This window comes from Ctenopharyngodon idella, chromosome 17 (genome assembly GCF_019924925.1).
Source record: "Ctenopharyngodon idella isolate HZGC_01 chromosome 17, HZGC01, whole genome shotgun sequence".
In the NCBI taxonomy this organism is placed as follows: Eukaryota; Metazoa; Chordata; class Actinopteri; order Cypriniformes; family Xenocyprididae; genus Ctenopharyngodon; species Ctenopharyngodon idella.
In genome coordinates, this window is record NC_067236.1 from 9,455,057 (window position 1) to 9,469,344 (window position 14,288).

At 37.1% G+C, this 14,288-nt stretch overlaps 2 protein-coding genes across 2 annotated transcripts; both read right to left on the reverse strand.

Moving 5' to 3' along the window:
- Window positions 1-1,677: 1,677 nt before the first annotated feature.
- prlh2r (prolactin releasing hormone 2 receptor) lies at window positions 1,678-6,571 on the reverse strand. The gene is made up of 2 exons (XM_051868047.1): window positions 5,819-6,571; window positions 1,678-3,217 (listed from the first exon to the last, which is right to left on the reverse strand). Exon 2 carries the CDS (start codon window positions 3,178-3,180, stop codon window positions 2,074-2,076), a length of 1,107 nt encoding a protein of 368 aa, XP_051724007.1. The 5' UTR covers window positions 3,181-3,217; window positions 5,819-6,571; the 3' UTR covers window positions 1,678-2,073.
- Window positions 6,572-6,795: 224 nt separating this feature from the next.
- ccdc32 (coiled-coil domain containing 32) lies at window positions 6,796-14,277 on the reverse strand. Its single transcript, XM_051868052.1, has 4 exons — window positions 14,120-14,277; window positions 13,639-13,865; window positions 13,398-13,551; window positions 6,796-7,603 (listed from the first exon to the last, which is right to left on the reverse strand). The coding sequence occupies exons 2-4, from the start codon at window positions 13,856-13,858 to the stop codon at window positions 7,438-7,440; spliced, it is 540 nt and encodes a 179-aa protein (XP_051724012.1). The 5' UTR covers window positions 13,859-13,865; window positions 14,120-14,277; the 3' UTR covers window positions 6,796-7,437.
- Between the last annotated feature and the right edge of the window lie 11 nt (window positions 14,278-14,288).

Consider the following 14,288-nt stretch of genomic DNA (forward strand, 5'->3'; position numbering starts at 1 on the left):
TAGAATATTACTTAAGACCAATACAAAGAAAGGATTTTTAGAAATCTTGGCCAACTAAAAAGTATGAACATGAAAAGTATGAGCATGTACAGCACTCAATACTTAGTTGGGGCTCCTTTTGCCTGAATTACTGCAGCAATGCTGCGTGGCATGGAGTCGATCAGTCTGTGGCACTGCTCAGGTGTTATAAGAGCCCAGGTTGCTCTGATAGTGGCCTTCAGCTCTTCTGCATTGTTGGGTCTGGCATATCGCATCTTCCTCTTCACAATACCCCATAGATTTTCTATGGGGTTAAGGTCAGGCAAGTTTGCTGGCCAATTAAGAACAGGGATACCATGGTCCTTAAACCAGGTACTGGTAGCTTTGGCACTGTGTGCAGGTGCCAAGTCCTGTTGGAAAATGAAATCTGCATCTCCATAAAGTTGGTCAGCAGCAGGAAGCATGAAGTGCTCTAAAACTTCCTGGTATACGACTGCGTTGACCTTGGACCTCAGAAAACACAGTGGACCAACACCAGCAGATGACATGGCATCCCAAACCATCACTGACTGTGGAAACTTTACACTGGACCTCAAGCAACGTGGATTGTGTGCCTCTCCTCTCTTCCTCCAGACTCTGGGACCCTGATTTCCAAAGGAAATGCAAAATTTTCTTTCATCAGAGAACATAACTTTGGACCACTCAGCAGCAGTCCAGTCCTTTTTGTCTTTAGCCCGGGCGAGACGCTTGTCTGTTGTTCAAGAGTGGCTTGACACAAGGAATGCGACAGCTGAAACCCATGTCTTGCATACGTCTGTGCGTAGTGGTTCTTGAAGCACTGACTCCAGCTGCAGTCCACTCTTTGTGAATCTCCCCCACATTTTTGAATGGGTTTTGTTTCACAATCCTTTCCAGGGTGCGGTTATCCCTATTGCTTGTACACTTTTTTCTACCACATCTTTTCCTTCCCTTCGCCTCTCTATTAATGTGCTTGGACACAGAGCTCTGTGAACAGCCAGCCTCTTTTGCAATGAACTTTTGTGTCTTGCCCTCCTTGTGCAAGGTGTCAATGGTCGTCTTTTGGACAACTGTCAAGTCAGCAGTCTTCCCCATGATTGTGTAGCCTACAGAACTAGACTGAGAGACCATTTAAAGGCCTTTGCAGGTGTTTTGAGTTAACTAGCTGATTAGAGTGTGGCACCAGGTGTCTTCAATATTGAACCTTTTCACAATATTCTAATTTTCTGAGATACTGAATTTGGGATTTTCCTTAGTTGTCAGTTATAATCATCAAAATTAAAAGAAATAAACATTTGAAATATATCAGTCTGTGTGTAATGAATGAATATAATATACAAGTTTCACTTTTTGAATGGAATTGGTGAAATAAATTAACTTTTTGATGATATTCTAATTATATGACCAGCACCTGTATATATATAAACACAGTCGACTCACCCATATTCCTCGACAGTTTTCCAGCTTCCCTCCACTACCCTGTCTCCTCACACTCACCTGGTTACTTTCTAACCAGAAATACGGGGGGAGTACTCTGGGTTCAGGCCAAATACCGAGCTCGGAGCCCTCTCCTCGGACAGCACACCAAATACGCATACTATTACGCATACTATTTATTATCTGATTATTTGTAAGTGTGAACTCGTGAATTGTACTTTGTATGCACAAGTCACACATGAAAGAATACAAATATATTTACATGTGTTGTAACTCGTGGCGAGAGATTGCTCAAAACTGCGCATGCGCATACGAACGCCTGTGTACGCGTACGAGTCAAGTGAAGTATACTTTGCAAGGGGCTGTGCGTTCAACTCTAGCGTACGTGTAAAAAAAACGAAGTATACCCAGGGCTTTGGACCAAAAATCACAAGACTGGTCTTCTTAGATTTGGTTCAAATGTTTAACATTTCAAGCAGATACATACATTTTCCTTTAGGGTTCAATGAAGCCTTTCATATTTAGCTTTAAGAAAAGAGTCGTTGGTTTAACAAATCAGCTGTGATGGTACAGAATTTGCCATCGGGCTGTTCAGTTCTAGAATCTAAAGAAGCAACATCCGTGTGGTGGAGAGAAGATTCAATCTTGTGAAATCTTACTAATGGACATGGGAATGTCAGCTAGAGTACTAGAAGTATTCAAGCGGAGGATTCGGCTGGAGGTTGTGAGGCTGCTCTGAGTACGATGAGGTTTTCTTCTTTGAAATATGTTCTGGCATAGATATGACAGGAACTTCTTGTGAAGAGAAGCATAAATGAAGGGGTTGTAGCAAGCCGAGCTCATGGCTAACAAGTGGCACGACACCTGTATCACATTGACGTGATTCTTGCTCAGGATGGCGAAGTCGGTGTCCAGGTCACGAATGAGGTTGACTACCTGCAAGGGGAGCCAGGAGAACGCGAATGACAGAACAGACACCAGTAGGAGACGAAAAGTCTTGCGCCTCTTGCGCCCCCACTTCTCCTGGTTGGAAGGTGTAGCGGCCATGAGCCGAGGTGTAGCTCTGTGCTGCAGGTGGCAGGAGATTGCACAGTAGGAAATGGAAACTGCTGCTAGAGGAACAAAATAGGAAAGGAGCAGGAAGAAACATGAATATATTAGACGACTGAGCTCCTGCCCACTCCAGAACTCCTCACAAACTGCCATTTCATGGCCAGTTGCGCTCAGATCCAGGTACACCGTGTGCAAAGCCGTAGGGGTGGACATTGCCAAAGCACAGAGCCATACGCTGATCACCAACCAGGTGCAGAAGGAACGACCTCCTCGTCGCCGAATAGGATAGGCGACCACCACGTATCGGTCCACCGCAATGGCGGTTAATGACAGGACTGCAGCAAACGCAGTCGCAGTCTGCATCAGGGTAACAAAGTGACACATGAACTGGCCAAAAACCCAACCACGCTCATCAAAGGCATAAAACGCGGTCAGGGGAACACAGAACAGGCACATAACCAGGTCAACCAGGGCCAGGTTTCCGATGAGGAAATTTGTAGTGCTGTGAAGTTTCTTGTTCAGTCCGATGTGGGTGAGGAGGAGAAGATTTCCAGAGCACGCTACCAGGACTAGCATGGCATACAGAGGGATGAAGAGCGGCTTCAGGTCCATCAGGAGCTGGAGTCCACTGAACGATGACGCAGATGCATCTAAAGACATGTTTATCCACGATTCGTTATGGAGATAGTCCATGTCTGTCAAGGTGTGATGACAGCAAGCAGATACCTGTCTGAAATAAATTGAAATGTAAATAATGTATATATAAAAATGAATATATATTTTATATACACTCATGCAGAATTTTGAGGTAAGATTTTTTAAAATATTCATGCAAGAATGTATTTATCAAAAGTGTCATATACAATGTTTCAAATAAATGCTGTTCTTCTAAACTTTCTATTCATCAAAGAATCCAGAAAAAACAGTTTCCACAAAATTTTAGGCAGCACAACTGTTTTCAACATTGATAATAATAAGAAATGTTTTTTGAGCATAAAATCAGCATATTAAAATAAGGATCTGAGGATCATGTGACACTGGAGTAGACTGGAGTAATGATGCTGAAAATTCAGCTTTGCCATCACAGGAATAAATTATGATGTATGTATGAAATATGATGTGCTGTATTGCCTAGGCAAAATTATATATAACTATTAAAATTATCATTAATGATATTCATTATTTTAGATATTGCTTAGGCATTTTCAATAGGAATAAATAGGAAATGTATTTGTAAATGTCTTGAATTTCAATGTTTTCATGCTGTTTGCAGCTAATAATTCATCACACAAAACACATTGTGGTCAGCTCTAAACATGTCAACACATATTTAATTTAGTCTGGGTTGTATTTTCTTTAACCTTGCATAGTTTTGTCAGACCCATTTTTGAGAACCAATAGTGAATTACAATAAATGTGCGTTATTGCTGAAGCAATAGATTTTGTTAAGATCTTTGGGTTTTTTATGTCATGTGATTCCCACATTTCCCTTGTGTTCATGCCATGAGCTTTTATTTTCATTTGTGTTAGGTTCTTATTGGTCTATTGCTTCATTGCAGTCAGGTGTTGCTCATTTGCTCGTCATCAGTAATCGGTGTATTTATAGCTCTCATATTGCCATGTGTTTCGGTCTAGCTTTGTCATCTTTTGATGCTGTAGTCCATTGTTGTGAGTTTCATGTTAATGCCATGTTTTACCTAGTCAACTGCATTTGGGCTCAGAAAACTGATTTAACTTCACTGGCACTGTTACAGAAGCACAGATCACTACACAATGCCAGCCTAGATTGGATGTCCACTTGGATTATTTGTGTGTAATTTAAAGTGGAGAGGTCTTGTACTCTGTGTCTCTAGAACAGGAACATTCCTAATCTTCCATATAAAGGAAAGACTTAAATGGCAAAGTAATCTACAACTTCCATACAAACTGATAAATGAACAGACCATGGTGTACATAGCAGAAAACATAGGAAGTAAATCTCTTTGATCGGTTCTCTGACCTCACAGAAGTGACAAGATATACAAATATCTTCTTGAAATGATTCATGACAGTGCTTTATTATTTTTGACTTCAATTATTGCAAGATTCTACGCGAGAGATAGCAAAACGTTTAAGGCTTTCTTCATTTTCCAGTGCATTAGGTGTACCGGCGAGGAACCACTTTTATCTCTTTGAAATAAAATTCCATGAACAGCAATTTGTACGTACTTGTGAACAAGAAGTCTCTTTGAAAAAATTGGCTGACTGAATATCTTCAGCAGACATTTTGGCTTCTATCTTTTCGAGGACCCTTACAAGATGTTAGATGCTCAGACTTACAAGTGTTTACTGTAAAGGATAAATAAAATAAGGAGAAATAATAGAAAAAACACATCTCAAAATCCTGCTGTTAAAACAGCTTATTACTTTTCTGCAAATTTAATAAATGGCTTTACTGTTTGGATTTTGCTGAAAAGCCATTAACAGTTGATTTAATGGCAGTTTCCATTGTGGGACTTCAACTTACCCTGCATAGCGTGACAACATGCGCCCTATATTGGGAATGTTAATATAAAAGTATATAATCGAATGAAATATCTTCTGAATAAATATAAGGAACAAAAAGATAAATGGCCTTTGTTCATTAGTTCACCTAATGCATTCATTTTGCGAGTGTAAGTGGTTCTCTATTATTAATGAAGAACCATGACCTCTCTGAACATGAAGAGAACATTGTGGCAAAGTCCTGTATGTTGCTATCTGTCAATTAGAATACATTGATTGTGATTTGTTGGATCATCACAGAATGTTGCTGCTTCCAACCAAACTGTATGAATAGCAGTACACCTCAAGTCTGAATGAAGAAGACAGCAGTTACATTACTAAGATCCTTCTCTCCTCAGCACCAGAGAGGTAATTTAACAGTTGTAATGGTGGAGTCATTGCCCACAAACCTAAAAGACAGATTCAATTCTGTAACTCAGCATCTCAAGAGTGCGAAACAAGCAATGAGAGCCTAACTTGACTTCTTTTCCTCTGATGATAAATGAGGAGTTTATACACTCCTTTGGATGAATGAAATTATAATGATTGAGGAACAATTATTAAATCTAACATCCATCAAATACATGTTTCCAATTTCAACAATTCTTACAATTAAGATAGGACTACAATTCTGCATATTTGCATTTACAGACACTCATATGTACTACATTGATTTACTGATTAATCTATAATTCTCTACTAGCTTTGTCTGATTATTCAGCATGCCCATTCAATTGAATTAGCTTGCTAATTAAAACATTATTGCGATACACACACCGCATTAATTTAATAAAGATAAATTGCCCACCTTTGTCCTGTTGATCACTTCTTCAGTGGATGAGGCATGATCCAAAAGCACTTTATAAAAGGATACAGGTAAGACTTAGTAAATCACTATGTTGTCTTTATTAAATACGACCCGAGAACATTTCCTCCTTGAAAGATTCACAACTTGTGTAGGCTACATTCAGCGCGAACATCGCCACCAGCCACGCGCACAGATGACTGGAGATTTCCCTCGACACGTCAATGCGCACAAGTGTGAGGAACCTTCAGCAACGACCAGCCTGCTCACGTAACGCTCTGATAAAATTCTGCTAAATGAATAGATTTAAACAAATGAAACGAATTAAAATCGATAAAGAAAACAAACAAAATTCAATAAAAATCATTTAATTAAAAATGAACGCATTTAATTAAAATACAATTTGAGCTCCCTGCAAAGACATCCTTAGGACCTCACAGCTTCTAATGTTCAACATTCTTAGGCAGCAGTTTACGAGGTTTTGAGACACAACCATAAAGTTTTCTTATTAGTAATGTAAGAACTACTCCGGCAAATAAATAAATAAATGACACACTGAAAACAGACGTCAAACGAGACGTTGACAAATGTTGGATTTTTTTCAGCTTCATTAACGTATCAAGCAAGGCGACAGAAATACTGCGCCTGATCAAAATATCGTAAACTAACTCAACTTATGATGTTGAAGAAGAAACTGGAAGCGGAAAACATACATTTTAATAAAAAAAAATATCTCAAAGTAGCCTAAATATAGCACTCATGCAATAAAGAATTAACAATTTTACACACATAATATGAATCACATTTTATATGTAACTACATAGGCCAGCTGTGAAACAAAGCAATGATGCTTCCAGAATATAATGACAGGAATGCCCTGAAGAGGTGCCTCATCCATATTCAACAATAGTGACATCTATTGGTTACTGCTGGGCAAACATATCAGTATGCATCACTACAAAGGTCACACAAGAATGTCATTATGGCTCCTTCATAGTTTTTATTATCCTTTTTGAATAAAACGAACAGTTACTAACATGATTAGAAACAATGGCCATATTACACAACATTCTCTACTAATGTTTAATTTAGTCCATGACCTACACATTTGAATTTAGGAGAATGTTCACCTGACAGTAATTAGATTATCAATTCATACATAATGAAATAGTTTATAAATGTAATGTTTGGGTATGGATTAGTGTATAACAGCATCAGTTTCAATACTACAGGAAAGGAGTAAATAGCAAAAAATTCACAAGTAAATAATGAAATTCATTTAATGATACATAAATGGAATGTTTCATGATAATGTAGTGAAGTTCTTCTGGCTGTTTTTTTTTTCTTTGTTCAGAATATACATGTACTTCTGAAATGTCTCCAATAAAGAGATTTCAATTTTTTTTATTACTCGTATTTCTTTCAATATGAGGATACAATAATGCACCTTGAATTGAAAACTGGATTGAGAGACACACAACCAAAGACACCTTCATTTATCTCTGTGAAGCAAATGATCCCGTTAAATGGATCATAATATTTCGTTGCTTTCCACAACACGACCCCATTTACTCTTAACACTGCTGGTCAGTACAGCAAACAGGTTTATCGCTGTGATATGGTTATTTCTCTGGGCTGGGGCACTCTTCCTCCTCACATGGCTTTTCAGTTTGGGTTGGGCTAGCAAGAGCCTCACTGTTCTGTGTGGGCAAAAGAAGATACTCCAGCTCTTCTGCATTGATGGCCACCCTTTCTGGAGACATCCAGCGCTTAAACTGCTCCAAAGCACTGCAAGAAAGACAATACAGAATAATTACATGCAAACCAGTTGTCGATTAGATAATTTCCCCATAGAAATAAATGGCATTTGTTCAACATAATCAGATTTCTAAATGAATGGCTCCTAAAATCTTGCCCCAAGTCATAATTATTAATAAAACAGGCTCTCATGATGAACAACATGTCATTATAAAACTAATAGTTAAAAAAAAAAAAAAAAAAAAATCAAGGTCACTGATGGAAAAATTTGTGAATCTTTAGGATAATAATATTCTAATTAAAAATATTCCAACTTTAATGGACTTCTAATCACAGAATTGATTACAAAAGGATTTTTTAGGACCATCTACAAAATGGTATCATTACCATTTGCTACTTCCACCAATGTGGGAATCTTATCTGGCTAAGTAGCTGACAAACATATTTTGCACACACTTGTTATAGGCGATGTTGGGTCACAGACTCAATCCAAGAGAAAGTCAAAAACAGAGTGGTTCAAGCTGAACAAATTCAGTTTTTTAGATTGGCCAAGTCAGATTCCTTACCTTCCCCTGACATTTTACAGTGTAATCTAAAACAGTCTGGTATGGAAGAATAGCCCTATAAAAAGTGTAAATATGCTTAAATATGGTTATAGTCAAAATCATGCCTTTTCTCAGTAAAAGGCACTGTTACATGCATGATTTGTTAGTTCAAAAGTTTGGGTTTGGTAAGATTTTTAATGTTTAAAGAAATGCTCACTGTCACATCTTCACCAAGTCACATCTTCACCAAGTTTATTTGATAAAAAAAAAAAAAGTTAAAAACAGAAATATTGTGAAACACAATTACAGTTTAAAAACAGTTTTCCATTTCAGAATATTTAAAAATAAGGCATTACTCTAGTCTTAAGTAGTGTTGTTACAATACCAAAATTATCACTTTGATATCAGGTATCGTATCAAAGTCATAATTTAGGTATTGTGACAACTAAATATATCTTGATGCCAATATTGAATACACGGAAAACTAACTGAATAATAGATGACAGAACATGGAACTTAAAATTCTTTTGTTTTATTTATTAATTTAAGCAGCACTACTTGCAATTTAACCCCTTAACTGTCACCGGAACACTTGGCGCTCTTTTTTATCACATATTTTAATGTTCATCCTGTGAAAACCATTTTGAAATCGGACAATGCATTATCATGGAAACAGTACTTAAATTCCTTTAAGCAGGCTCCTCCCCTCTTGTTGGCGGTGTCATGTTTTATATTACAAAATTTACTGCACTATTTTATAATCAAAACTTTTTCTAATCTTGACAAAACATATTGTTGGAGAGGTCTGAGACTCAATGTTACATATTTGGTGTTTGCTTTGTGATATAAGTGATATTGTGACAGAAATGTATTAATTTGTTACAGGAGAACGCATTTAAAAAAAAAAAAAATATATATATATATATATATATATATATATATATATATATATATCTCAATGGAATGTGGGTGACACTAGTGGCTATTTTTGGTACAACGGCTAAAAATCTCATGGGAACTTTGGGAATTTTTGTGATAACTTCAAATTTGGAACACAACTTGGTTAGACATATGGCTTTGATTTTATAGCAGTTTTAGATTAAAAATATTTTGTAAAATACACATTTTGTATAAAATATCAAATGTTTAGTACAATACATTTGTTTTATTGTAAATTTAAACTTATATAACTTTTTTACTCTTTCATTTTTTGAGTGCTAGTGCAACAATCTGCTGAGTGTCTTCTTTAAAAAAAGACCAACCTTAGGTCTGTATTGCAAAGCATTCATGAATTACAACCATTTAAGTTTGGATAGTGCATTTTCACATCAATGCTCAAAAAGGGAGTTAACAGTTGGGTAAAGTGTTACCAGTGTGAACGTTGCATTTACATATAGAGATGTTTGCAACACTGATAAGTTAGATAGAAGGATAAAGCCAAATTAAACTGTTATTATTGCCCTCGTTTGCTTTCTCAAATTACGATGGTAAAAAGAAAATTCATTTTTAACAAAATAAATCACACTTGTTTGACTATTAAGGTCATAAACATTCAGTAACCAGTTGTTTTGGGGTAAGCAATATGACCAAAATCTTATTTCACAATTTGAGAAATTTTATTTCACAATAACAAAATATATCTCAATGTAGTTATGTGTGTTTTAAAAACTATATTACAGGTGCATCTCAATAAATTAGAATATTATGAAAAGTTTTTTTTCCCCCTGTAATTTAATTCAAAAAGTAAAACTTAAATATATTCAAGATTTATTAGACATAGTAAAATATTTCCAGACTTTTTTGTTTTCATTTTAATGATTACAGCTTGCTGCACATCAAAATAAAAAAAATCAGTATCTCGAATTATTAGAATATTTAATTTCAAGTTCTATTAAATTACCATTCTCAGGGTATAAATACTGGGTTTAGGTCAGTAATCCCAACAGCAGTCATGGGGAAGTTTGCTGACTTGACAGTTGTCCAGAAGATGATCATCAAGACCCTCTACAATGAGGGTAAGCCAGAGACGGTCATTGCTAAAAGAGCTGGCTGTTCGCAGAGTGCTGTGCCAAAGCATATTCATGGAAAGTTGACTGGAAGGAAAAAGTGTTGTAGGAAAAGGTGTACAAGTGAAAGGAATGACTTAGCACCTGCCCACACTGCCAAAGGTACCAAAAGCTGGTTCAATGACCATGGTGTTACTGTGCTTGACTGGCCAGCAAACTCACCTGACCTGAACCCCATAGAGAATCTATGGGGTATTGTCAAGAGGAAGATGAGAGACACCAGACACAACAATGCAGATGACCGGCCGCTATCAAAGCAACCTGGGCTTCCATTATACCTGAGCAGTGTCACAGACTGATCGCCTCCATGCCACGCCGCACTGATGCAGTAATTCATGCAAAAGGAGGCCCAACCAAGTATTGAGTGCATAGAAATGAACATACTTTTCAGAAGCCTGACATTTCTGTTTAAAATATTCTTTTTTTTTATTGATCTTATGAAGTATTCTAATTTATTGAGATCGTGAAAAACGTGAGCCAAAATCATCACAATTAAAAGAACCAAAGATTTAAAGTACTTCAGTCTGTGTGCACTGAATTTATTTAATACACAATTTGAGTTGAATTACTGAAATAAATGAACTTTTCCACGACATTCTAATTTATTGAGATGCACCTGTATATGTCCGAATTCAGGAAACTCTAAACACTTGGCAAAAAGGCAAAAAGTACCCCGTAAAAAGTACTACTCCCGGTGAGATTCTGAAGTGTGCATTTAAAGGGTTATTTCACCCAAAAATGAAAATTCCAGTGAAGGGCGATTTCAAAACAGGAAGCTTCAAATCTTTACGAATCATTTGTTTAGAATCAGTGGTTCAGAGCACCAAAATCACATGATTTCAGTAAACGAGGCTTTGTTACGTCATAAGTGTTTTGAAACTTCAATAGTTCACGTGACTTTGGCAGTTTACGCGCTCCGAATCACTGATTCAAAACCTATGATTCGTAAAGATTCTAAGCTTCCTGAAGCAGTGTTTTGAAATCGCCCTTCACTGGATATTGTGGAAAAAAAGTCGTTATTTTGTTATTTTTGGTGCACAAAAAGTATTCTCATCACTTTATAATATTAAGGTTGAAACACTGTAGTCACATGAACTGTTATAAATATGTTTTTAGTTGCTTTCTGGGCATTGAAAAAGGGAGTGTTATTGCTGTCTATGGAGGCCTCACTGAGCCATCAGATTTGATAAAAAAATATCTTAATTTGTGTTCCGAAGATCAATGAAGGTCTTACAGGTGTGGAACGACATGAGGGTGAGTAATTAATGATATAATTTTCATTTTTGGGTGAACTAACCCTTTAATGGACCCATTACTATCCCATGAGGCCACGGGAAAGGATTTGTGAATGGCAGTGAAGCGACGTAACTGATGCTGGGAGGATGCTGGGGGAGGGGGCGGATGGGCTCCAGGAATGTGGTTGAGAACCACTGATCTACAGCAAAATAGAGAGAGCTATGGAGAAAACTAAGCGAATATTTAATTACTGCAATAGTAATTTCTTGCTAGAAATGACATCAAAAGTGGAAACCATTGGTCAAAAACATACATACACACAAACTGACCACCAACCTCAAATTTCAGATGACATCTTTCTTTTTTGGCTCAATTGTCACAGAATGGAATGCACAGGATTGTGGGATATCAAAGGCAGCGAAGGACACAACTATGCTGCCTTAAAAAATCGATCAGATGAAGGCATCTCAAGAGGCAGGAAGTAAAGCCAACATTGGATTTGGACATGCCTTGATGCCTTCCTACCTTGCAATGCATCCAACAAAGGCAGCATTTTTAAGATTTCGGATGCAGCCCTAGTATCCAGACCGGAAGTTAGTTTTGCAGAGCCACAGCACCATATGTGACAGTGGTTTTAAGCCAGCAGTGCCAGGCCAGCAGTTAGTAAGAAATACTACAGAAATGATGAAATATAAAAATAAAACACTGCATAGTCTTCACTGTTTGAATCAAATACACATTGATCTTTGTTAAAGCTACTTAATCATTTTCTCATTTACTTTTGTTGTTTGATTAACATTAATGACATAGACAGCAGACAGTTTTAGGCTGCTACCACTTTAAGCCTAATGCATGGGTATAATATACCAAATACTTTGAATATATTAATACATATGTGATTTCTTTCCCAGCTGCTTACCTTCACTTAAAGGATTAGTTCACTTTCAAATGAAAATTAGCCCAAGCTTTACTCACCCTCAAGCCATATAGGTGTATATGACTTTCTTCTTTCTGATGAACACAGTCGGAGTTATATTAATAAATATCCTGACGCATCCGAGCTTTATAATGGCAGTAAGCATTACCAAACGAGTATGAGCTGAAGAAAGTGTCTCCATCCACATCCATCCATCATAAACATATTCCACACGGCTCCGGGGGGTTAATAAAGGCCTTCTGAAGCGAAGTGATGAGTTTGTGTAAAAAAAATATCCATATTTAACAAGTTATGAAGTAAAATATCTAGCTTCCACCAGACCGCCTTCCATATTCTACTTACGAAGAAAGTGTAAAACTCTAGCAGTTCACAAAGCTTACGCTACATCCTACGCCTTCCCTATTCAACTTACGGAAAAAGTGTAACTGATGCGACGCCAGTTTACACTTTCTTCGTAACTTGAATACGGAAGGCGGTCTGGCAGAAGCTAGATATTTTACTTCATAACTTGTTAAATATGGATTTTTTTTTTTTTTTACACAAACGCATCATTTCACTTCAGAAGGACTTTATTAACCCCCCAGAGCCGTGTGGAGTACGTTTATGATGGATGGATGTGGATGGAAGCACTTTCTTCAGCTCATACTCGTTTGGTAATGCTTATTGCCATTATAAAGCTTGGATGCGTCAGGATATTTATTAATATTTCTCCGATTGTGTTCATCAGAAAGAAAAAGGTCATATACACCTACGATGGCTTGAGGGTGTGTAAAGCTTGGGGTAATTTTCATTTGAAAGTGAACTAATCCTTTAAAGCATATGTGACTGTGTTTACGTGAATACTTGCCAAGACTGGCATTTGACATTATTCTGTTGCGCTTTGTAGCTCTTTTTTTTATTTATTTAATTCATCCTTGCCCGATAAAAGTAATAATTTCTTTCTAATTGTAATTAACAAAGAGATGTTACTCAAATGGGTTATAATCTACAATTAAAGTGAGCTGAATGACTTAAGTTGAAGAAGAATGCCTCATACTAACCTCTGATCGAAGTTTCCTTCTTGGAACAGTTCTGAGGTTTGGGCATCATGGAGGAATCTATCCCAGCATTCCTTTTTAGCCTGGGACAAGGAACGGAGCATTTCCCTTGATGTTACTTCATTTGATTGTCCCTTGATCCTCTTCAATCTATTTTCTGTAAAGTAGCAACATAACATACTCAAGAGAACAAATCAACAAGCCATATTTAAATAACGTGACCATCAAATGTAATTCCCTGTACCTAAACTGGCAATGTAAACCTCAGAGTCAGCCATTGGCTCCCAGGGGCTGAAAGAAGCAACTCTGGGGGAGTCTGTCTGTGGGTTTCCTGGAGATGAAGGCTCAAATGAATCTGTAAATTGTCCACCATCCTGTTCCTGAGGCTCTGGCAGACTTGAGCAGATCTCAGACCACAGGTCTCCACTAGATCGGATCGAATGAGTTTCGAAGTCGTCAATCATCACGTTTCTGATAATAAAAAAATCTGTTATAAACAGTCTGGGGAGACTCGCGTGTTATACATGAAATATCAAAATGAGATATTTTAAAATAAAAAGACAGGCCTGTCAGGTTTCTGTGAATAAATAATGCTGGGTGTTCACATACGGTCAAAAAAAAAAAAAAAAATCTTAACGACTGTTGACATTACTAGCTCTTTAGCAAGCCCGTATAATGAAGCTGTAGAAAACTATCAGTCCTAAAACTAGAGTAGTGGTCCTTACCTTTAAGTACAATGCTTTCAGCGCAGCACAGATCTAAAATGACATATTAAAAAGAGAAGTAAATACAAGCATTAGCATGTAAAACTCATAATTCTGATTGCTTTGCCTTCACTGCTACTGAAATGCACGTAACCGGCAGGGATTATCCATCGAATTTGATTGGCCGTCA